The 25,610-nt window shown below is 44.5% G+C and overlaps 2 protein-coding genes across 2 annotated transcripts in view; one reads left to right on the top strand and one right to left on the bottom strand.

The window, feature by feature from the left end:
* Positions 1–6,968: 6,968 nt before the first annotated feature.
* Positions 6,969–13,653, top strand: LOC112254889 (parapinopsin-like). The gene is made up of 5 exons (XM_024427852.1): positions 6,969–7,448; positions 7,940–8,108; positions 8,225–8,384; positions 8,700–8,942; positions 13,413–13,653. Exons 1-5 carry the CDS (start codon positions 7,109–7,111, stop codon positions 13,530–13,532), a joined length of 1,032 nt encoding a protein of 343 aa, XP_024283620.1. The 5' UTR covers positions 6,969–7,108; the 3' UTR covers positions 13,533–13,653.
* A 247-nt stretch (positions 13,654–13,900) lies between these two features.
* LOC112255325 (voltage-dependent L-type calcium channel subunit alpha-1D) overlaps positions 13,901–25,610 on the bottom strand; it is a 134,635-nt gene continuing 122,925 nt past the window's right edge. The window contains exon 48 of the mRNA XM_042324674.1: positions 13,901–17,565. Coding sequence (XP_042180608.1) covers positions 17,260–17,565 — 306 coding nt within the window. The 3' untranslated portion in view covers positions 13,901–17,259. The remainder of the gene's footprint in view (positions 17,566–25,610) is intronic.

Raw genomic sequence — 25,610 nt, forward strand, 5'->3', positions numbered from 1 at the left:
CGGTGTATGGGCTGATGGATTTCCCCACCATGCACGCCGCGTTTCGGCGCGAGGCCATTATTAGCTGGATAACTGGATAATTACATCGTACATCAAAGGTGCATGGAGCCTCTGCCAGGCTGGGAACGCGCCAATAAGGCGCATGATCATGGACAATATCACAGCCTTTTGTCTGCCCAGGTCCCAATCACATCTAGTGCGAGGAGGGCCACTGCTTTAAATTAACTGCCTCCAAATAAAAGTTTAGCGTCGCATTCCGAATCAGCTACACTTTATCTGAGTTTCACTCAAGACCGGCGCCAGATAAGTGCTTGTAAGTAAGGATTTCACTGTAAGGTCTACTACACCTGTTGTATTCAGCGCATGTGACAAATACAATTTGATTTGATATGAGATAGGTCTATTGCAGTGAGAGGGATTTGATTCCAATGATCTCCACTATTGGCAACAGACAAGGGTAGAAAAAGCCCGTTAAACTTAGATAAGAACAGAGTATTGAAGTTCTCTTGATTAATTCCCCCCATTTTATATTTCAAGAAATGAGAGTAAACCCATGTAGAAATAAAGAATGGTTCTGATTTCACTGTAGTTGCACGAGGCACTGTCCACGGTGCACGCCTGTCTTTGCGAAGCGGGGAAGTTTATTCACCCAACATCGAAATAAATGTACTAAATTTATACCAGCCTACTGAATTCACAGTGTGTGTCAAGTAACAATCAACTCATCATGCCAACTACATTTCACAAACAATGTTTCTTCACCTACTCAGATTTAGAATGATTGGTCGAGATTAAACAGGTTTAGAAAGTACTGCGTTGAAAGCGGTTTTAAATCCTCATGGCTCGATTTTAGTTCAGGACCCCCAAACACTCGTAATCTCTGTCTTGATTTAATGAAAGTTAAACCTCTTAGAAGGTTATGCACTGGACTGACAACTTACTGTACTGTCTGGCCTGTTAACTCCAGGGAGCTTAACTCCAGTCTTGCCACCTGTCAGTCACCCTCTGACCTGTCACATTATCTCTGGCTCTCTAGTAGGAATTTTGTATCACTGTGCAAACTGCCCCACAGTCAGTTGTGTCCAATTGTGAATAGTCTTATGTGATTGGCTTCTTCTCATTTTATTATGGAATAACTCTGTATTTCAGGTCAACATCTGAATAACTGTATGTTAAAGCTACTGTAATTGTTAGAACAATTCCCATTGTTAGATGATTAACATTGGTTTGGGACAAATATGTAAAGTGTGACATGAGCCAGGGCCAATCATTTCAGTGCAAATTCCATCATCCCGACTAGTGTCATGTACCCTTTCAACCTCTATATTCTCTACGGTTTAATGAAACAGGATTACCCCTGACTTAATTATCAAAGTGATTCTATATGTACAGTATTATAGACTATACACTACCGGTCAAAGGTTTTAGAAGACCTACAGTTGAAGTCGGAAGTTTACATATACCTTAGCCAAATACATTTAAACTCAGTTTTTCACAATTCCTGACGTTTAATCCTAATAAAAAATTCCCTGTTTTAGGTCAGTTAGGAACACCACTTAATTTTTGTAAGGGGTGCGTACTGGCGGAAGAGAAGTCAGATGCAGGAGAGCAAAAACTGTGTTTCCAACGGCGCAGTTCAATAATAAAAACCCACCGGAAAACAGAACAATCAATAAATGGGTACATGACCCAATGCACACCAGGACAGACGTGCACAAGCACTTATAATAAACAATCACCGACAAGGACATGAGGGGGAACAGAGGGTTAAATACACTCCAGGACAGACGTGCACAAGCACTTACAATAAACAATCACCGACAAGGACATGGGGGAAACAGAGGGTTAAATACACAACATGTAATTGATGGAATTGAAACCAGGTGTGAGGGAAGACAAGACAAAACCAATAGAAAATGAAAGGTGGATCGGCGATGACTAGAAGGCCGGTGACGTTGACCGCCGAACGCCCGAACCAGGAGAGGGACCGACTTCGGCGGAAGTCGTGACAATTTTAAGAATGTGAAATATCAAAATAATAGTAGATAGAATAAGTTATTTCAGCTTTAATTTCTTTCATCACATTCCCAGTGGGTCAGAAGTTTACATACACTCAATTAGTATTTGGTAGCATTGCCTTTAAATAGTTTAACTTGGGTCAAATGTTTCGGGCAGCCTTCCACAAGCTTCCAACAATAGGTTGGGTGAATTTTGGCCCATTCCTCCTGACAGAGCTGGTCTAACTGAGTCAGGTTTGTAGGCCTCCTTGTTCGCACACTCTTTTTCAGTTCTGCCCACAAAATTTCTATAGGATTGAGGTCAGGGCTTTGTGATTACCACTCCAATACCTTGACTTTGTTGTCCTTAAGCCATTTTGCCACAACTTTGGAAGTATCGCTGGGGTCATTGTCCAAGCTTTAACTTACTGATGTCTTGAAATGTTGCTTCAATATATCCACATAATTTTCCACCTCATGATGCCATCTATTTTGTGAAGTGCACCAGTCCCTCCTGCAGCAAAGCACCCTCACAACATGATGCTGCCACCCCCATGCATCACGGTTGGGATGGTGTTCTTCGGCTTGCAAGCTTCCCCCTTTTTCCTCCAAACATAACGATGGTCATTATGGCCAAACAGTTCTATTTTTATTTCATCAGACCAGAAGACATTTCTCCAAAAAGTACAATCTTTGTCCCCATGTGCAGTTGCAAACCGTAGTCTGTCTTTTTTATGGCAGTTTTGGAGCAGTGGCTTCTTCCTTGCTGAGCGGCCTTTAAGGTTATGTCGATATAGGACTCGTTTTACTGTGGATATAGATCATTTTGTACCTGTTTCCTCCAGCATCTTCACAATGTCCTTTGCTGTTGTTCTGGGATTGATTTGCACTTTTTGCACCAAAGTACGTTCATCTCTAGGAGACAGAACGCGTCTCCTTCCTGATTCCTGAGCGGTATGACGGCTGCGTGGTCCCATGGTGTTTATACTTGCGTACTATTGTTTGTACAGATGAACGTGATACCTTCAGGCGTTTGGAAATTGCTCCCAAGGATGAACCAGACTTGTGGAGGTCTACAATTTTTCTTCTCAGGTCTTGGCTGATTTCTTTTGATTCTCCCATGATGTCAAGCAAAGAGGCCCTGAGTTTGAAGGTAGGCCTTGAAATACATCCACAGGTACACCTCATATGGATTCAAATGTGGTCAATTAGCCTAACAGAAGCTTCTAAAGCCATGACATCATTTTCTGTAATTTTCCAAGCTGTTTGAAGGCACAGTAAACTTAGTGTATGTAAACTTCTGACTAACTGGAATTGTGATACAGTGAATTATAAGTGAAATAATCTGTCTGTAAACAATTGTTTTTAATGACTCCAACCTAAGTGTATGTAAACTTCCGACTTTAACTGTACTTAATACGGAACAGTTCAAAAACGTTGAAACGTTTTTTCAAGTGCAGTAGCAAAAACCATCAAGCGCTATGATGAAACTGGCTCTCATGAGGACCGGCACAGGAATGGAAGCCCCAGAGTTACCTCTGCTGCAGAGGATAAGTTCATTAGAGTTACCAGCCTCAGAGACTGCAGGCAGAAGTAAATGCTTCATTCACAGAGTTCAAGTAACAGACACATCTCAACATCAACTCTTCAGAGGAGTCTGCGTGAATCAGGCCTTCATGGTCGAATTGCTGCAAAGAAAACACTACTAAAGGACACCAATAATAAGAAGAGACTTGCTTGGGCCAAGAAACACGAGCAATGGACATTAGACCGTTGGAAATCTGTCTTTGGTCTGATGAGTCCAAATTGGAGATTTTTGGTTCCAACTGCCGTGGCTTTGTGAGATGCGGTGTGGGTGAACGGATGATCTCCGCATGTGTATTTCCCACCATGAAGCATGGAGGAGGTGGTGTGATGGTGTGGGGGTGCTTTGCTGGTGACAAGGTCTGTAATTAATTTAGAATTACAGGCACACTTAACCAGCATGGCTACCACAGCATTCTGCAGTGATATGCCAGCCCATCTGGTTTTGGCTCAGTGGGACTATCATTTGTTTTTCAACAGGACAATGACCCAACACACCTCCAAGCTGTGTAAGGGATATTTAACCAAGAAGGAGAGTGATGGAGTGCTGCATCAGATAACCTGGCCTAAACCAAATTGAGATGGTTTGGGATGAGTCGGACCGCAGAGTGAAGGAAAAGCAGCCAACAAGTGCTCAGCATATGTGGGAACTCCTTCAAGACGGTTGGCAAAGCATTCCAGGTGAAGCTGGTTGCGAGAATGCCAAGAGTGTGCAAAGCTGTCATCAATGCAAAGGGTGGCTATTTGAAGAATCTCAAATATAAAATGTGTTATTTCATTGTTTTGATGTCTTCACTATTACTCTACAATGGAGAAAATTTTTTTTTTTTTTAATCCTTTGAATAAGTAGGTGTTTTAAAACTTTTGACCGGTAGTGTACAGTCGTGGCCAAAAGTTTTGAGAATGGCACAAATATGAATTAAAAAAAAAACATTTCCACTGCATTTCAGCCCTGCCACAAAAGGACCAGCTGACATCATGTCAGTGATTCTCTCGTTAACACAGGTGTGAGTGTTGACGAGGACAAGGCTGGAGATCACTCTGTCATGCTGATTGAGTTCGAATAACAGACTGGAAGCTTCAAAAGGAGGGTGGTGCTTGGAATCATTGTTCTTCCTCTGTCAACCATGGTTACCTGCAAGGAAACATGTGCCGTCATCATTGCTTTGCACAAAAAGGGCTTCACAGGAGAGCGAACTTCAAGGACTTCAAGGAGAGTGGTTCAATTGTTGTGAAGAAGGCTTTAGGGCGCCCAAGAAAGTCCAGCAAGCGCCAGGACCGACTCCTAAAGTTTGTTCAGCTGCGGGTTCGGGGCACCACCAGTACAGAGCTTGCTCAGGAATGGCAGCAGGCAGGTGTGAGTGCATTTGCATGCACAGTGAGGAGAAGACTTTTGGAGGATGGCCTGGTGTTAAGAAGGGCAGCAAAGAAGCCACTTCTCTCCAAGAAAAACATCAGGGACAGACTGATATTCTGCAAAAGGTACAGGGATTGGACTGCTGAGGACTGGGGTAAAGTCATTTTCTCTGATGAATCCCCTTTCCGATTGTTTGGGGCATCCGGAAAAAAGCTTGTCCGGAGAAGACAAGGTGAGCGCTACCATCAATCCTGTGTCATGCCAACAGTAAAGCATCCTGAGACCATTCATGTGTGGGGTTGCTTCTCAGCCAAGGGAGTGGGCTCACTCACAATTTTGCCTAAGAACACAGCAATGAATACCAACACATCCTCTGAGAGCAACCTCCGAGAGCAACTTCACCCAACCATCCAGGAACGGTTTGGTGACGAACAATGCCTTATCCAGCATGATGGAGCACCTTGCCATAAGGCAAAAGTGATAATTAAGTGGCTTGGGGAACAAAACATCAATATTTTGGGTCCATGGCCAGGAAACTCCCGAGACCTTAATCCCACTGAGAACTTGTTGTCAATCTTCAAGAGGTGGGTGGACAAACATATACCCACAAATTCTGACAAACTCCAAGCATTGATTATGCAAGAATGGGCTGCCATCAGTCAAGATGTGGTCCAGAAGTTAATTGACAGCATGCCAGTGCAGATTGCAGAGGTCTTGAAAAAGAAGGGTCAACACTGCAAATATTGACTCTTTGCATCAACTTCATGTAATTGTCAATAAAAGCCTTTGACACTTATGAAATGCTTGTAATTATACTTCAGTATTCCATAGTAACATCTGACAAAGAGTATCTAAATACACTGAAGCAGCAAACTGTGGAAATTAATATTTGTGTCATTCTCAAAACCTTTGGCCACGACTTTATATACAGTAGTCCGGAGGAGGGGGATTCCCATAAAATTACATATATACAGTAACTATTTAAATTGTAATTCATAGGATCTCTGTGGGGATTCCTCCGACTTGATAAAAACTTGGTTAGAACAAGAGGAGGCCAGAGACTAAATATAGCAGCTGCTAACACAGTGTACCAGCCAGGACCAGCACAACACAGTGTTTATTTTTATAATGGTTTATTTAATCCATTACGTGGCAGTATTACTGTAGTTAAGAAATAACCTGGATAAGCAAAACTGAGTCACAACAACACATAATAGATGGGAGGAGACTGAAATGGGAAAGAACATTATCTTCATCTGTATTCAAATGAGCATCCAAGATTATCATAAAACAATAGAATCAAAATAGTAATTGAAAAAAATAGCATTACCTTATGAAAATTATTACAGTAAGTAAATACACTGAATAGTAATTGTATTTAATGATACTTGACACACACACACACATACACACATACACACACACACACACACACACACACACACACAGCTTTGTTGTAGGTCCATGGTAAGTTAAAATAAGGAAGGCTGGATAGGTCAGATCAATCGGGAAAGGATAGTGACCTGGAGTGCCCCTCTCTCACACACCTATTAGTCATAGGCTGACACTTTCAACTTTCACTGACCCTGTGTGTGTGTGTCCATGTGTGTGTGGGAGAAAGAGTTTGTGTGTGCATGTGTTAGTGTGTGTGTGAGAGAGAGTTTGTGTATGTCCATGTGTGTGACAGCAAAAAAGCTTAGGTAGTCAGACATTTCCCAGAAAGCCTCTCTCTGGAGTGACACTCATTTTCGCCATGGATGTCAAGGAATGAAGAGGGATCCTGGGAAGTTTAAAATTCCTATCACCTTGACTGGAGTAATTTAACACACATATTCCTGTGAGGGCACTTGCAATTGGTGAGAGACAACTTGTTCTGGCGCCTCTACAATCAGGTGTAAATTGTGATCAAGGATCACCACCTGAGGGAATTACTCTTTGTTAAGTCTGGATTTGTGGGACTTTACATCACACGACTTAGAACACCTAATCTCAGATATTCCACTCTCTGTGTCTCAGTCTGTGCACCCTTTCGCTGCCGTCAGAGTGGTGTGGGCTCTGAGAGACTTAAGGGAGTGTGAGAGACCTTGTGTTGGTGTGTGGTGTGGAGGTTCTTACCACCTCCAAGAGAGTGAGAGCCTGTGTGGTGTGTGCTTGTTGTCGTTCTATATCCATGATGCAGCTGCCAGCCTCTCTCCCCAACGCTTCGTCCTACCTGGGACCGTCCCCCGAGGGCAAGGAGCTCCTGCCCCGAGCCGGCTTCATCACCCTCTCCATCATCATGGCTATGTTCACCGTACCGGCCATTGTGTTGAACTCCACGGTGATCGTGGTGTCGCTGATGAACAAGCAGCTGAGGCAACCTCTGAACTACGCCCTGGTCAACATGGCCGTAGCTGACCTGGGGACAGCGCTGACTGGTGGGGTTCTGTCTGTGGTCAACAACGCTCTGGGGTACTTCTCCCTGGGACGGACCGGCTGTATCATAGAGGGATTCTCTGTGGCTCTGTTTGGTGAGTGGCTCCCAGAACCGTCTCTGGGATATACTTTGTAAGTTTTCACATACACATAGACATTGATGACATTCATTCCTTCTCTACAAATATGTCCTTACTGTAAAGTGTACATTTGAAAATACATGTACTGTATTAAAAGTCTATATTTGCTTCAAAAAGTACGATTGTATTGTTAACTTTTTTTAACATATTTTATAATATGGAACCATGTTGATTTTGTTTCAATTTAATCATTTTCTTATGGCCATCTAGCTGAATCATTATTTTGAATCAAACTCGAAATTAAACAAATTCTGAATCAATTCAAATGAGTTCTCGTAATGATTCTGTCATACTAATCAGTCGTTGCAATCTTCAGGCAACACTATCTGTAATTACTGTACCTTTAATTACAACAACAATATAATTTGCAAAATAACTTTACGATGAGGCCCTGTGGAGCACTGTATGACTGCTGTACTGTACTGTCTGACTGGGGTGTACTGCAGGTATCACGTCACTGTGCACGGTAGCTCTGATTGCCATAGAGAGGATGTTTGTGGTGAGCAAGCCGCTAGGACCAATCTCATTCCAGACCAAGCATGCGGTTGGGGGTGTGGCCTTGTCATGGGTTTGGTCTCTCATCTGGAACACCCCACCCCTATTCGGCTGGGGAAGGTACTGTAATGATATCAGATTAATCCGCCACACTGCTATGTACTGATGAGGTATCATGTAATGAGACCACGCAGATTATAATAGTAAACCATGACTAAACTTCACTTCCCTTACAGGTACGAGCTGGAGGGCGTGGGGACGTCGTGCGCCCCGGACTGGCACAACCGGGACCCCAATAATGTGTCATATATCCTGTGCTACTTCCTGCTGTGTTTCGCCGTGCCCTTCCTCATCATCGTGGCCTCTTACTCTAAACTCATTTACACCTTAAGACAGGTAGGTCCACTCAATGTGTAGTTTACATGCACGGCCCTAAAGGTGTGTCTGCTCAGACAGTGTCTGTGCCAGTTTGGTAGTGTGTGTCATAATTAGGGCCAGTCAGAAGTTTTTCCTGATCTCAAGACCTGAAACGGAAAAATTCAGCCTGTAGGCTGGAGTTGTTCTTGGTCAGGTTATATGGTCAGGAAAAACTCCTAGCCCAAGACATACTCTCTGTATGACCACATATTGTCTGTGCCATGCATTCGGCAAGGTTTACATACTGTACTATCCATATTCCACAACCTGGCTGTGATGTTGTTGTTGTTGCAGGTCTCTGCAATGGGCTGTATAGAAGGGGGTGCAGCAGCCAAGGCGGAGGCTAAGGTGGCCCGCATGGTGGTTCTGATGGTGGTTACTTTCCTGGTCAGCTGGCTGCCCTACGCTACCCTGGCCCTCGTGGTAGTCTCCCACCCTGATGCCCCCATCAGCCCTCTGCTGGGCACTGTGCCAGTCTACCTGGCCAAGAGCAGCACAGTGTACAACCCTCTCATCTACCTCTACATGAACAAACAGGTAAACTTATAAATCTACCTCTACATGAACAAACAGGTACACATACTGTATAAATCTACCTCTACATGAACAAACAGGTACACATACTGTATAAATCTACCTCTACATGAACAAACAGGTACACATACTGTATAAATCTACCTCTACATGAACAAACAGGTACACATACTGTATAAATCCACCTCTACATGAACAAACAGGTACACATACTGTATAAATCTACCTCTACATGAACAAACAGGTACACATACTGTATAAATCTACCTCTACATGAACAAACATGTACACATATAAATCTACCTCTAAATGAACAAACAGGAATACGTGTTAAAAGACCTCTTAAGGATCTTTTTAAAATTTCAGGCCAAATCTAACTGCCTGTAGCTCAAGACCTGAAGCAAGGATATGCATATTCTTGATACCATTTGAAAGGAAACACTTTGAAGTTTGTGGAAATAAAATTAATGTAGGAGAATATAACACATTAGATCTGGTAAAAAATAATACAAAGAAAATAATATGCGCATCATCTTTGAAATGCAAGAGAAAGGCCATAATGTATTAGTCCAGCCCAGGCGCAATTTGGATTTTGGCCTTTAGATGGCAGCAGTGTATGTGCAAGGTTTTAGACTGACCCAATGAACCATTGCATATATGTTAAAAATGTTGTATCAAGACTGCCCAAAGGTGCCTAATTGGTTTGGTAATACATTTTCAAATTCATAATTTTGCACTCACCTCAAACAATAGCATGGTATTATTTCACTGTAATAGTTCATGTAAATTGGACAGTGCAGTTATATTAAAAATAATTTAAGCTTTCTGCCCATATCAGATATGTCTATGTCCTGGGAATTTGTTTAGTCACTTACAACCTCATGCTAATCACATTAGCCTACGTTAGCTCAACCGTCCCGAGCGGGGGGGGGGCACCGATCCCATAGAGGATTTATTAAGTAAAAAATAGATAAGTAAAAAATAAGAAATGAAAGTAACAAATAATTAAGAGGAGCAGTAAAATAAAAATAGCGAGGCTATATACAGGGGTTACCGGTACAGAGTCAATGTGCGTGCGGGGGCACCGGTTAGTCGAGGTAATATGTACTGTACCTGTAGGTAGAGTTAAAGTGACTATGCATAGATAATTAACAGAGAATAGCAGCAGCCTAAAAGAGGTGGGGGGAAATGCAAATAGTCTAGACATTTGATTAGCTGTTCAGGAGTCTTATGGCTTGGGGTTAGAAGCTGTTGAGAAGCCTCTTGGACATAGACTTGGCGCTCCGGTACCACTTGCTGTGAGGTAGCCGAGAGAACAGTCTATGACTAGGGTGGCTGGAGTCTTTGATCATTTTTAGAGCCTTCCTCTGACACAGCCTGGTATAGAGGTCCTGGATCGCAGGAAGCTTAGCCCCAGTGATGTACTGGGCCATATGCAAAACAATCTGTAGTGCCTTACGGTCATGGGCCGAGCAGTTGCCGTACCAGGCAGTGATGCAACCATGCTCAGCAAACTTAATGATGGTGTTGGAGTCGTGCCTGGCCAAGCAGTCATGAGTGAACAGGGAGTACAGGAGGGGACTGAGCACACACCCCTGAGGGGCCCCTGTGATCAGTGGGGCAGTTGTATTGTTACATACCCTTACCACCTGGGGGCGGCCTGTCAGGAAGTCCAGGAGCCAGTTGCAGAGGGAGGTGTTAAGTCCCAGGGTCCTTAGCTTAGTGAATAGCTTTGAGGGCGCTATGGTGTTGAACGCTGGACTGTTGTCAATGAATAGCATTCTCACATAGGTGTTCCTTTTCTCCAGGTGGGAAAGGGCAGTGTGGAGTGCAATAGAGATTTAATCATATATGGATCTGTTGGGCGTTATGCAAATTGGAGTGGGTCTAGAGTTTCTGGGATAATGGTGTTGATGTGAGCCATGATCAGCCTTTCAAAGCACTTCATGGCTACAGATGTGAGTGCTACAGGTCGGTAGTCATTTATGCAGGTTACCTTAGTGTTCTTGGGCACAGGGACTATGGTGGTCTGCTTGAAACATGTTAGTATTACAGACTCAGACAGGGAGAGGTTGAAAATGTCAGTGAAGACACTTGCCAGTTGGTCAGCACATGCCCGTGGTACACGTCCTGGATCTGCGGCCTTGTGAATGTTGACCTGTTTAAAGGCCTTACTCACATCGGGTACGGAGAGCGTGATCACACAGTCGTCCGGAACAGCTGATGCTCTCATGCATGTTTCAGTATTACTTGGCTCGTTTGGAGCATAGAAGTCATTTAGCTCGTCTGGTAGGCTCATGTCATTGGGCAGCTCATGGCTGTGCTTCCCTTTGTAGTCTGTAATGGTTTGCAAGCCCTGCCACATCCGACGAGCATCGGAGCCGGTGTAGTACGATTCAATCTTAGTCCTGTATTGATGCTTTGCCTGTTTGATGGTTCGTTGGAGGGCATAGTGGGATTTCTTATAAGCTTCCGGGTTAAAGTCCCGCTCCTTGAAAGCGGCAGCTCTACCCTCTAGCTCAGTGCGGATGTTGCCTGTAATCCATGGCTTCTGGTTGGGGTATGTACGTACAGTCAATGTGGGGACAAAGTCATAGATGCACTTAATGATAAAGCCAGCCAGTGACTGATGTGGTGTACTCTTCAATGCCATCCGAAGAATCCCGGAACCCATATGGAATCATGTAGTAACCAAATTTTTTTTAACAAATCAAAATATATTGGGGATTTTATATTCTTCAAAGTAGTCACCATTTGCCTTGATGACAGCTTTGCACACTCTTGGCATTCTCTCAACCAGCTTCGCCTGGAATGCTTTCCCAACCGTATTGAAGGAGTTCCCACATATGCTGAGCCCTTGTTGGCTTCTTTTTCTTCACGCTGCAGTTCAACTCATCCCAAACCATCTCAATTGGGTTGAGGTCAGGTGATTGTGGCCAAGTCATCTGATGCATAACCCCATCACTCTCCTTCTTGGTCAAATAGCCCTTACACAGCCTGGAGGTGTGTTGGGTCATTGTCCTGTTGAAAACAAATGATTGTCCCTCTAAGCGCAAACAAGATGGGATGGAATATCACTGCAGAATGCTGTGGTATCCATGCTGGTTAAGTGTGCCTTGGATTCTAAATACATCACAGACAGTGCCACCAGCAAAGCACCCCCACACCATCACATCCCCTCCTCCATGCTTCATGGTGGGAACCACACATGCGGAGATCATCTGAGATCATCTACTCTGCGTCTCACAAAGACACGGCGGTTGTAACCAAAAATCTCAAATTTGGACTCATCAGACCAAAGACAGATTTCCACCGGTCTAATGTCCATTGCTCAAGTTTCTTGGCCCAAGCAAGTCTCTTCTATTTATTGGTGTCCTATAGTGGTGGTTACTTTGCAGCAATTTGACCATGAAGGCCTAATTCATGCAGTCTTCTCTGAACAGTTGATGTTGAGATGTGTCTGTGAAGCATTTATTTGGCCTGCAATTTTTAACAAGGCACACCTGTTAATTGAAATGCATTCCAGGTGACTACCTCATGAAGCTGGTTGACAGAATGCCAAGAGTGTGCAAAGCAGTCATCAAGGCAAAGGGTGGCTACTTTAAAGAATCTCAAATCTAAAATATATTTTGATTTGTTTAACACTGGTTTAACACTGGTTACTACATGATTCCATAAGTGTTACTTCATAGTTTTGATGTCTTCACCATTACTCTAAAATGTATAAAATAGTACAAATAAAGAAAAACACTTGAATGAGTAGGTATGTTTAAACTTTTGACTGCTACTGTACATACAGTACATCTTCTATTCATCTACACATGTGTATAGATGGGTTGGTTGTTTAGCAACAAAACCAACACACATTTTTCCATATTAGCAAAGACGTGACATCAGTCAAAACACCTCAAAACAAGACATGGTATCAAGAACAAGGTCAAACCAACTGAAACGTGCCACGTATGATTCACACCATGGCAGTTTCGTTGTTGTTAGCTATCTGGCCATTCAGAACCATAACAAGACATGCCCTTATGACCATTTGAAATGTGCGCATCGTTTTCGTGACGTCAGCAAACCAGTCAATGAAACACTTTGTTTGTATTGAAAACAAGATCAGATATAGGAAGCAAAAAATGTCAAGGATGATAATAAGCCTATAAATGTGATAGGAGATTAAGTTAGACACTAATTTGTAGAATGATCACTGCAATGCGCCTTGCCACAAACCAGACACTCGTTAGCAGTCTAAAGCCTCCATCTAGTGGAGAAAAATGTGAAAGTAATTTCAGTCACCATTAGCTCAGGTCCTGTGGTAGAACATTGTTTCACTGCGACTTCATTTCATACAGTTTTGCGATTGAACAGCTGCTGTTACCATGAACAGTTATTTTAAACATTGAAGCCATTTGATATACAACAAAATGTCAGACACAGTAACAGTGTATGATAATGGTGTTGTGTCTTGTCCAGTTCCGGAGATATGCAGTGCCCTTCCTGCTGTGTGGGAGGGACCCATGGCCATCTGAGGAGGAGGGATCAGAGATGCAGACCACTGTGGCAACCATCAACAACAAAGTCTCCCCCAGTTGATCCATAAAGGCATTTAGATAAATCCACTGATGGCACCAGCAGCACCAATAAAGTGTCACTCATATTCTATGCCTTTTTTAATACATTCATTAAATATACCTCTTAGTTTGTAAGAATATAACTTATTAATACCTTAATAAGGAGATTTGTATGACTTTTTTACCTTGTCATAATACTACATCCAGAATGGGATGAGAGACTGGCTGATCACAGAGTATGTTACCTACAGTATGTTACAGAATGTATATTAACTGTGGAATCTATCGTTACTTTATGGTAAATATAAAACACTATGAACATGCTGTTCAATACATAATGCATGGCTTATCTATAAACAAAAACAAAACACAAATAATGAACATACAGTGTAGAATTTCAGTGTAAGTTTATTCAGTTATAATCATTAGAAAATAAAATATCATTATTGATTAAAATGAATTCAAGGCAAAAAAAATAAAGGAAAAAAAATGAATTGATACAAAACATAGAGGGTCATAATAAAGCATTTGCTACTAAGAGAAATCATGTTTACTGAATAAAAACATTACAGAGTAAATATAAGGACTTTCAAGTAGAGAACATTACCATGGGTCTTTCCATATGTTTGTACATATTTTACATTATCTTCTATTTTAATACATATTTAATAACAGTAATAGTAGTAATAGTAATCATAATAATTATAATAATAGAATGAAAACTAATCAAAATGTTTAAATCAACAAGGGTTTCTCTGTAAACTGGTATATTACCATTGGATTTATCTTTTTTTTAACCCACCAACAGAGTAACACTGCACCTTGAAAATGTATATTTTTTTCTTTATTTTTTTTCAGATTCTTTCTGTCCCAGCATTGAAAGGTGAGGTGTAAATGACAAATATAGATTTCACTAAACCATACACACAGTCACAAAAAAGTACAAAATTGTCTCACCTTAATTCACAAAAATGTGTATAGAAAAAGGAGAAACAATAGCACTATACAGTTACTTGTGCAAAGACAAACAGCTATGTGCTAATATTGAAATACCATTGGTATAGAATGAACCAGATCATTTTATCTTTTCTTTTTTTCAGGAATCCCTGACATGAGGTAAAAGTATGTTTGTTTTATCTTTAGTTTAACACAACCTTTTTAAAAGTGTTTACAAAATAATGCATATTTTCAGTTTATCAGTAATTGCTACGAATAGTATAACGTGCCTGGAATGCGCATTGGTCCTTTCACAAGATAATTCTCAACAAAAAGACCAGAACACATTTTTTTTTACTCAAACAATTCAAAGAGCCCTTTCAATGTGCACACAATGTGGAAAACCTACATTTTCAAGACAGTATTCAGGTTGACTGAGAACGCAATGCAAACTCATGAACTACAAATGAAACACTCATGAATTACAGATCCCACACGTCTCATCACCTACCCATCATCTGTGATTATTCAAACTATCCAGGGCAGCACCTGAAAAAGAAGTGAACTTAGTACTTTATTTTTTGTCTGCTAGTGTAAAGTAATTTTGTGGTGCATCAATTTTCAACTTGCGTTGATAGCAACAAAAGTGGCGTTTTCTTGTAAAATTAGCCGTAGTACAAACACTCCCTTCTCATTGGACGGATAAGATGGCTGTGGGAAACAGACTGGTTGGTTGAGAGGAAGGCTGATATGTTTTCCCCAGACGATGCTGGACCACCACGAGGTATAGTGTATGCAGAGAGAAGCCAGAGAGGCTGAGAGAGTGAGGGGGTTAGTATTGCTTAGCCTCTCTCCAGCTAAAACACTTCAGGCCAAATATGACACAACAACACAACAGAAGAGGACAACAATGGTGGAGATCGTGGACCTACCTAGACCATGATATTACTTAGCCTGGTCCCAGATCTGTTTGTGCTTTTGCCTACTCCATTGTCATGTTTTGCTTGACAATTCCAAAAGGAGTTGGCGAGAGAGCAGAACCAGACTGGCACCCAGGCTAGATGCAGCCTCATCACGTGAGCTCATCTGCCCTGTCAACATCCCTGATGAATATGTGCCTCACCAATCAACCACCGTGCATCCCGTCTGTCCTGGCTCACACCGGCTCAGTCTGTCACAAGTCTCGCACACAACAACATAAAGGCCAAGTGATTAGGAAGATTCAGTTTGAAAGGATCAGTGGAATTAACTTACATTAATCGTGATCAACAAGTTGTATATTGAGGAAAAATCCCAATAAAAGCATTGAGAACGACAGGGAGATTTCTGTTCATCTCACATCTATCATATTGTTTTCTTTCAGCAGCAGAAGGCATTTCAGTTGGGACAGATGAAACTAATAAAGTTGTAGAATTCATTTCAAAATGGGCAAATGAAGCAGCATTGTCAATGCACTAGGCATCTGACCTTTCTGTGCTGTGCACCTCCTCTGCACAACATATACAAACACGGAAGTTTAGTATCACATCTTTATAAAGGTAGAATAGCCTCCTTGAGGCTTAGCTAATATCAAGTCCTACAAAGATGCTCTTAATAAGGGGTACTTTACTTTGTGGTACTGGTGTTGGTGTGGTTTGAGTAACACATATACAGTGTTCTTATGCTCATAAAACAAGTAAAAAAACAAAGACATTTGCATATCTTGTGCAGCTGTGTTGTTACACGAAAAACAAAACGATTTTAAAAAGCTGTTCACAGACATGTCAAGGATATGAGCAACAACAAAGAAAAGGCAAATAAATGTCAGAATATTGTACCTAATAAAATAATAACACCAGCGATCTTCTTTCCTGGTAGCATAATAGGATTCATTAGGGTGTGTATTGCTGATCTTCTTTTGAAATGGTACACAATTACAAAATATAGAACATCTCTTTACAAAGTTTTTCTTTTTGTTTATATAATACAATTCATTTACAGTATATCTACTATGAAATATTCATCGTCAGGCTATGGTCAAATTAAAAACAACCTGCCTGCTAGTGCATTTATTCCATGCTGTAGTCGTCTCAGAAGTGTATATCTCCAGTTGGATGATGCTATAAATGTGACTGATATCTCCTGCATACGTAAACTGGTTATTCTCTAAGAATCTGTTCGTTGTGACCCATCTACAGCCATCTTTTAATTATTTATGTCAATGATTCCAGGATCAAAGTTATACTAAAACATCTAAGGGGGGTTAGGTGGGGAGAGATATGCCTTTCTATGCTTGCATTGAAAACTTGCATGATATGCCAAAATCTTAATAAAGTGACAGAGGGAATGACATCTTACATCTGATTGTCATCACCCTTAACGACCTGCCTACGGTACCTTACGCCTCTGCCAATAGGTCCATCTCCTCCACTGACACGCCATGTCCTCGTCTGCAATTGGCTGAATTGATGAACCTGTGAGTGTCACCTCAAGATGGTGACCTATGACAGATGCTCATGGCCTCCTAAGCGCCAGTAGTGTCGGTCTGGGAGGGTGGGACTAACATGGTTCCCTGGCACCAGGATTGGCTTCTGGTCCTGTGATTGACAGAAGTGATGTGAATTCCCTGGCTGGCAGAGGGTGAGTGAGAGAATAAGTGTGTCTCTCTCTCTCCTCATAGGTGCCTTTCTCTTCCATGTAAAAGGCACTTCTTTTGGTCGTAAGCCAATAGATGCATTTCTCATTTAGTTTTCCACTGATGGTACTGTAGTCTATATGAAGTAGAGTACATACAGCTAGTAGTTAGTTTCTAGTAGTTTATTCTCCAGCCGATGCTATAAAGTGGTGATGCAGATCATCTCGTCTGCCAGGTCCTCCTCGTACGGTAATCTAAGCTCCACCTCCGGCTCCTCGTCACTGTAACTGGCCGTGGCGTCCTGGAGGTCGTAGTCCCGCTCGCTCATGACGGGGTACACGTTGACCCCATTAACCGCCGGTGCCACACCGCCATTCAGCAAGTGGCTGGCCGCGCTCTCCATCTCGTCAATGGTCATCTCGCACGCGTCTGCTATCTCGTGCTTGGTGGCCGCCACGAATTTTGGATCCTTGGCGTATCTCCCGAGCCCCTCTGATATCAAAACCTGCATGGCAACAGAAGAAAACCGACCACATTGTGTAAACGTGGGTCATTTAAATGACTGTTAGTCACCAAAGTTTGGATATCGTGGATAGTGTTTAAACCATCAACACCTGTGGCAACTCCTGTAGCATGCACACCACCCACCGCTCCTGAGTATTTTACTCGATAATGTCCAATCGCTGGATAATAAAATGGATGAGCTCAAGGCAAGAGTTGCTTTTCAGAGAGACACCAGGCATTGTAACATACTCTGCTTCCATGAAACATGGCTCTCTCGAGATATACTGTCTGGCTCTGTAAAGCCAGTTGGGCTCTCAGTACATTGCACCGACAGGAACAAACATCTCTCCGGGAAGCAGAAGGGTGGAGGTATGTTTTATGATTAATGACTTATGGTGTAACTGTGATAACATACAGGAAATCAAGTCCTTCTGTTCACCCGACCTAGAATATCTCACAATCAAATGCAGACCGTACTCGTGTTCTCCCGAGAGAATTTTCATCAATTATAGCCACAGCTGTCTATATCCCCCCAAGCGGATACCACGCCGGCCCTCAAAGAACTTCACTGGACTTTATGCAAACTGGAAACCACATATCCCGAGGCTGCATTTATTGGAGCTGGGGATTTAACAAAGCAAATTTGAGGAAAAGGATCCTGAAATTCTATCACATCATTCCCCCATGTGGTGAAGGTAGGAAACAACACCTCCTCTTCGCTAATACTCAACACTGGGGCCCCACAAGGGTGCGTGCTCAGCCCCCTCCTGTACTCCCTGTTCAACCATGACTGCGTGGTCAAGCACGCCTCCAACTCAATCATTAAGTTTGCAGACAACACAACAGTAGTAAGCTTGATTACCAACAACGATGAGACAGCCTACAGGGAGGATGTGAGGGCTCTGGGAGTGTGGTGCCAGGAAAATAACCTCTCACTCAACGTCAACAAAACTAAGGAGATGATGGTGGACTTCAGAAAACAGCAGAGGGAACACCCCGCAATCCACATCGATGGGACTGCAGTGGTGAAGCGACTCTTCAACCTCAGGAGGCTAAAGAAATTAGTCATATCACCTCCAAAACTCTTACAGATGCACAATTGAGAGCATCCTGTCGGACTGTATCACCGCCTGGTATGGCAACTGCACCACCCACAATCGCAAATCTCTCCAGAGGGTGGTACGGTTTGCCCAACGCATTACTGGGGGCAAACTTCCCGCCCTCCTGGACACCTAGAGCATCCAATGCCAAAAAGGAAGGCCAAAAAGATCATCAAGGATATCAACCACCCGAACCACTGCCCGTTCACCCTGCTAACATCCAGAAGGCGAGGTCAGTACAGGTGCATCAAAGCTGGGACCGAGATACTAAACAGCCATCTCTAGCACATCAGATTCAGCTGCCAATAGACACAGATTAGGAATCACTGGCCACTTTTAGAAATGGATCACTAGCCACTTTAATGTTTCTGTATCTAGCATTACTCATCTCATATGTACAGTGGGGAGAACAAGTATTTGATACACTGCCGATTTTGCAGGTTTTCTTACTTACAAAGCATGTAGAGGTCTGTCATTTTTATCATAGGTACACTTCAACTGTGAGAGACGGAATCTAAAACAAAAATCCAGAAAATCACATTGTATGATTTTTAAGTCATTAATTAGCATTTTATTGCATGACATAAGTATTTGATCACCTACCAACCAGTAAGAATTCCCATCAGGGATAAAATTGTAGACCTGCACAAGGCTGGGATGGGCTACAGGACAATAGGCAAGCAGCTTGGTGAGAAGGCAACAACTGTTGGCGCAATTATTAGAAAATAGAAGAAGTTCAAGATGACAGTCAATCACCCTCGGTCTGGGGCTCCATGCAAGATCTCACCTGGTGGGGCATCAATGATCATGAGGAAGGTGAAGGATCAGCCCAGAACTACACGGCAGGACCTGGTCAATGACCTGAAGAGAGCTGGGACCACAGTCTCAAAGAAAACCCTTAGTAACACACTACGCCGTCATGGATTCAAATCCTGCAGCGCACGCAAGGTCCCCCAGCTCAAGCCAGCGCATGTCCAGGCCTGTCTGAAGTTTGCCAATGACCATCTGGATGATCCAGAGGAGGAATGGGAGAAGGTCATGTGGTCTGATGAGACAAAAATAGAGCTTTTTGGTCTAAACTCCACTCGCCGTGTTTGGAGGAAGAAGAAGGATGAGTACAACCCCAAGAACACCATCCCAACCGTGAAGCATGGAGGTGGAAACATCATTCTTTGGGGATGCTTTTCTGCAAAGGGGACAGGACGACTGCACAGTATTGAGGGTGTTACGGTTTTCTAGTGGTGATGAAGGAGAGTCGGACCAAACTGCAGCGTGTCGATTGAGATTCATATTTAATCAAATAAAGAAACACGAACACTACACAAAACAATAAACGTAATCAAAACCGAAACAGCCTATCTAGTGCAAACTAACCGAGAGTACACATAGGACACTAAGGACAATCACCCACGACAAACTCAAAGAATATGGCTGCCTAAATATGGTTCCCAATCAGAGACAACGATAAGCACCTGCCTCTGATTGAGAACCATTCCAGACAGCCATAGACCTTGCTAGATAACCCACTAAGCTACAATCCCAATACCACCACCAAAACCCCAAGACAAACACACCACAATTACAAAAACCCCATGCCACACCTGGCCTGACCAAATACATAAAGATAAACACTAAATACTTTGACCAGGGCGTGACAGAACCCCCCTAAGGTGCGGACTCCCGAACGCACAACCTAAACCTGTAGGGGAGGGTCTGGGTGGGCATCTGTCCGCGGTGGCGGCTCTGGTGCTGGACGTGGACCCCACTCCATAATTGTCTTAGTCCACCTCCTTAGTGTCCCTTGAGTGGCGACCCTCGCCGCTAACCTTGGCCTAGGAAACCTAACAACGGGCCCCACTGGACTGAGGTAGCTCGGGACCGAGGGGAAGCTCGGGACCGAGGGGAAGCTCGGGACCGAGGGGAAGCTCGGGACCGAGGGGAAGCTCAGGAGTGAGAGGAAGCTCAGGAGTGTGAGGAAGCTCAGGAGTGAGAGGAAGCTCAGGCAGGTTGATGGATCTACCAGATCCTGGCTGGCTGGTGGTTCCGGCAGATCCTGGCTGACTGGCACTTCTGGCGGATCCTGGCTGACTGGTGGATCCTGGCAGACTGGCGGATCCTGGCTGACTGGCGGATCCTGGCAGACTGGCGGATCCTGGCTGAATGGCGGATCTAACTGATCCTGGCAGACTGGCGGATCCTGGCAGACTGGCGGATCCTGGCCGACTGGCAGTTCTGGCGGATCCTGGCTGACTGGTGGATCCTGGCAGACTGGCGGATCCTGGCAGACTGGCGGATCCTGGCTGACTGGCACTTCTGGCGGATCCTGGCTGACTGGTGGATCCTGGCTGACTGGCGGATCCTGGCTGACTGGTGACGCTGGGCAGACTGGCGACGCTGGGCAGACTGGCGAGGCTGGGCAGACTGGCGGCGCTGGGCAGACTGGCGGCGCTGGGCAGACTGGCGGCGCTGGGCAGACTGGCGGCGCTGGGCAGACTGGCGGCGCTGGGCAGACTGGCGATGCTGGGCAGACTGACGGCGCTGGGCAGACTGGTGACGCTGGGCAGACTGGGGCCACTGGCGGCGCTGGGCAGACTGGCGGCGCTGGGCAGACTGGCGATGCTGGGCAGACTGACGGCGCTGGGCAGACTGGTGACGCTGGGCAGACTGGGGCCACTGGCGGCGCTGGGCAGACTGGCGGCACTAGCTGCTCCATATAGGCTGACAGCTCTGGCGGCTTCTTACAGACTGACAGCTCTGGCGGCTCCGTGCTGACTGGCTGCTCCTTGCAGCCTGGCAGCTCCTTGCAGACTGACAGCTCCTTGCAGACTGACAGCTCCGTGCAGACTGACAGCTCCTTGCAGACTGACAGCTCCTTGCAGACTGGCTGCTCTATGCAGACTGACTGCTCTATGCAGACTGACATCTCTGGCTGCTTCATGCAGACTGACAGCTCTGGCTGCTCCATGTAGGCTGACAGCTCTGGCGGCTTCTTACAGACTGACAGCTCTGGCGGCTCCGTGCAGACTGGCAGCTCCTTACAGACTGGCAGTTCCTTGCAGACTGGCAGCTCTGGCTGCTCCATGCAGACTGACAGCTCTGGCTGCTCCTTGCAGACTGGCTGCTCCATGCAGACTGGCAGACTGGCTGCTCCATGCAGACTGACAGCTCTGGCTGCTCCATGCAGACTGACATCTCTGGCTGCTCCATGCAGACTGACATCTCTGGCTGCTCCATGCAGACTGACAGCTCTGGCTGCTCCATGCAGACTGACAGCTCTGGCTGCTCCATGCGGACTGGCAGCTCTGGCTGCGCTGAACAGGCGGGAGGCTCCGGCAGCGCTGTAGAGGAGACAGGCTCTGGCTGCGCTAAACAGGCGAGAGACTCCAGCAGCGCAGGAGAGGAGAAAAGCGCTGGCTGCGCTGAACAGGCGAGGCACACTGAAGGCCTGGTGCGTGGTGCTGGAACTGGTGGTACTGGATCGAGGACACGCACAGGAAGCCTGGTGCGGGGAGCTGCTACCGGAGGACTGGAGTGTGGAGGTGGCACAGGATGGGCTAGACCGTGAAGGCGTACTGGAGATCTTGAGAGCAGTGTTGGCACAGGACGTGCAAGGCTAGGGATGTGCACAGGAGGCCTGGTGCGTGAGGCTGGCACCAACTTCACCAGCCGACTAGCACGCACCTCAGGACGAGTATGGAGCGCTAACCCAGGTGCCATCAAATCCCTAACACGTTCCGTCGGGCGAATTCCATGCAAAAAGCACCAACACAGCAACTCCCTCATTTCTCTCTCCTCCAATTTCCCCATTAACTCCTTCACAGTCTCTGTTTCGCTCACCTCCAACACCGGCTCAGGTTCTGGTCTCCTCCTTGGCTCCTCACGATAAACAGGGAGAGTTGGCTCAGGTCTGACTCCTGACTCTGCCACACTCTCCCTGAGCCCCCCCCCAAGAAATTTTTGGGGCTGATTCTCAGGCTTCCATCCGCTACGCCGTGCTTCCTCCTCATATCTGCGCCTCTCAGCTTTCGCCGCCTCCAGTTCTTCCTTGGGGCGGCGATATTCTCCAGGCTGAGCCCAGGGTCCTTTACCGTCCAGTTCTTCCTCCCATGTCCATTTCTCCAGGTGGTGCAGCCTCTCCCACTGCAGCTGCTGCTGCTCCTGCTGCTGCTGCCTGTTAACACGCTGCTTGGTCCGTTGGTGGTGGGTGATTCTGTTACGGTTTTCTAGTGGTGATGAAGGAGAGTCGGACCAAACTGCAGCGTGTCGATTGAGATTCATATTTAATCAAATAAAGAAACACGAACACTACACAAAACAATAAACGTAATCAAAACCGAAACAGCCTATCTAGTGCAAACTAACCGAGAGTACACATAGGACACTAAGGACAATCACCCACGACAAACTCAAAGAATATGGCTGCCTAAATATGGTTCCCAATCAGAGACAACGATAAGCACCTGCCTCTGATTGAGAACCATTCCAGACAGCCATAGACCTTGCTAGATAACCCACTAAGCTACAATCCCAATACCACCACCAAAACCCCAAGACAAACACACCACAATTACAAAAACCCCATGCCACACCCTGGCCTGACCAAATACATAAAGATAAACACTAAATACTTTGACCAGGGCGTGACAGAGGGGAGGATGGATTGGGCCATGTATCGCAAAATCTTGGCCATCAACCTCCTTCCCTCAGTAAGAGCATTGAAGATGGGTCGTGGCTGGGTCTTCCAGCATGACAACGACCCGAAACACACAGCCAGGGCAACTAAGGAGTGGCTCCATAAGAAGCATCTCAATGTCCTGGAGTGGCCTAGCCAGTCTCCAGACCTGAACCCAAAAGAAAATCTTTGGAGGGAGCTGAAAGTCCGTATTGCCCAGCGACAGCCCCGAAACCTGAAGGATCTGGAGAAGGTCTGTACGGAGGAGTGGGCCAAAATCCCCGCTGCAGTGTGTGCAAACCTGGTCAAGAACTACAGGAAATGTATGATCTCTGTAATTGCAAACAAAGGTTTCTGTACCAAATATTAAGTTCTGCTTTTCTGATGTATCAAATACTTATGTCATGCAATAAAATGCTAATTAATTACTTAAAAATCATACAATGTGATTTTCTGGATTTTTGTTTTAGATTCCATCTCTCACAGTTGTACCTATGATAAAAATTACAGACCTCTACATGCTTTGTAAGTAGGAAAACCTGCAAAATCGGCAGTGTATCAAATACTTGTTCTCCCCACTGTATGAACTGCACTCCACACTATTCTATGGTATCTTATTCACTTTAAATTGTGTTTACATATTACATCACCGATTTCATATGTATATACTGTATTGTATTCTATACTACACCACTGACTGTTAAACAGGCATCTCCAGCACATCAGAGGCTGCTGCCTATAGACATTGATTAGGAAACACTAGCCACTTTAATAATGTCTCCGTATCTTGCATTACTCATATCATATGTGTAAACTGTACTTTAATTGTGTGTAAATATTGCATAACCCATCTCATATGTACTGTCGTGGCCATTTTTTTTAGAAGGACACAAATATTAATTTCCACAAAGTCTGCAGCTTCAGTGTCTTTAGATATTTTTGTCAGATGTTACTATGGAATACTGAAGTATAATTACAAGCATTTCATAAGTGTCAAAGGCTTTTATTGACAATTACATGAAGTTGATGCAAAGAGTCAATATTTGCAGTGTTGACACTTCTTTTTCAAGACCTCTGCAACCCACCCTGGCATGCTGTCAATTAACTTCTGGGCCACATCCTGACTGATGGCAGCCCATTCTTGCATAATCAATGCTTGGAGTTTGTCAGAATAAGTGGGTTTTTGTTTGTCCACCCGTCTCTTGAGGATTGACATCAAGTTCTCAATGTGATTAAGGTATGGGGAGTTTCCTGACCATGGACCCAAAATATTGATGTTTTGTTCCCCAAGCCACTTAATTATCACTTTTGCCTTATGGCAAGGTGCTCCATCATGCTGGAAAAGGCATTGTTCGTCACCAAACTGTTCCTGGATGTTGGGAAAAGTTGTTCTCGGAGGATGTGTTGGTACCATTCTTTATTCATGGCTGTGTTATTAAGGCAAAATTGTGAGTGAACCCACTCCCTTGGCTGAGAAGCAACCCCACATATGAATGGCCTCAGGATGCTTTACTGTTGGCATGACACAGGACTGATGGTAGCACTCACCTTGTCTTCTCCGGACAAGCTTTTTTCCTAATGCCCCAAACAATCGGAAAGGCGATTCATCAGAGAAAATTACTTTACCCCAGTCCTCAGCAGTCCAATCCGTGTACCTTTTACAGAATATCAGTCTGTCCCTGATGTTTTCCCTGGAGAGAAGTGGCTCCTTTGCTGCCCTTCTTGACACCAGGCCATCCTCCAAAGGTCTTCGCCTCACTGTGCGTGTAGATGCACTCACACCTGTCTGCTGCCATTCCTGAGCAAGCTCTGAACTGGTGGTGCCCCGATCCCGCAGCTGAATCAACGGTTCTGGCGCTTGCTGGTAACCATGGTTGACAGAGGAAGAACAATGATTCCAAGCACCACCCTCCTTTTGAAGCTTCCAGTCTGTTATTCAAACTCAATCAGCATGACAGAGTGATCTCCAGCCTTGTCCTCGTCAACACTCACACCTGTGTTAACGAGAGAATTACTGACATGATGTCATCTGGTCCTTTTGTGGTAGGGCTGAGATGCAGTGGAAATGTTTTTTTTTTGCGATTCAGTTCATTTGCATGGAAAAGAGGGACTTTGCAATTAATTGCAATTCATCTGATCACTCTTCATAACATTCTGGAGTATATGCAAATTGCCATCATACAAACTGAGGCAGCAGACTTTGTGAAAATTAATATTTGTGTCATTCTCAAAACTTTTGGCCACGACTGTATATACTGTACTCTATACTATGCC

Source organism: Oncorhynchus tshawytscha, linkage group LG07 (genome assembly GCF_018296145.1).
Source record: "Oncorhynchus tshawytscha isolate Ot180627B linkage group LG07, Otsh_v2.0, whole genome shotgun sequence".
NCBI classification, from domain to species: domain Eukaryota; kingdom Metazoa; phylum Chordata; class Actinopteri; order Salmoniformes; family Salmonidae; genus Oncorhynchus; species Oncorhynchus tshawytscha.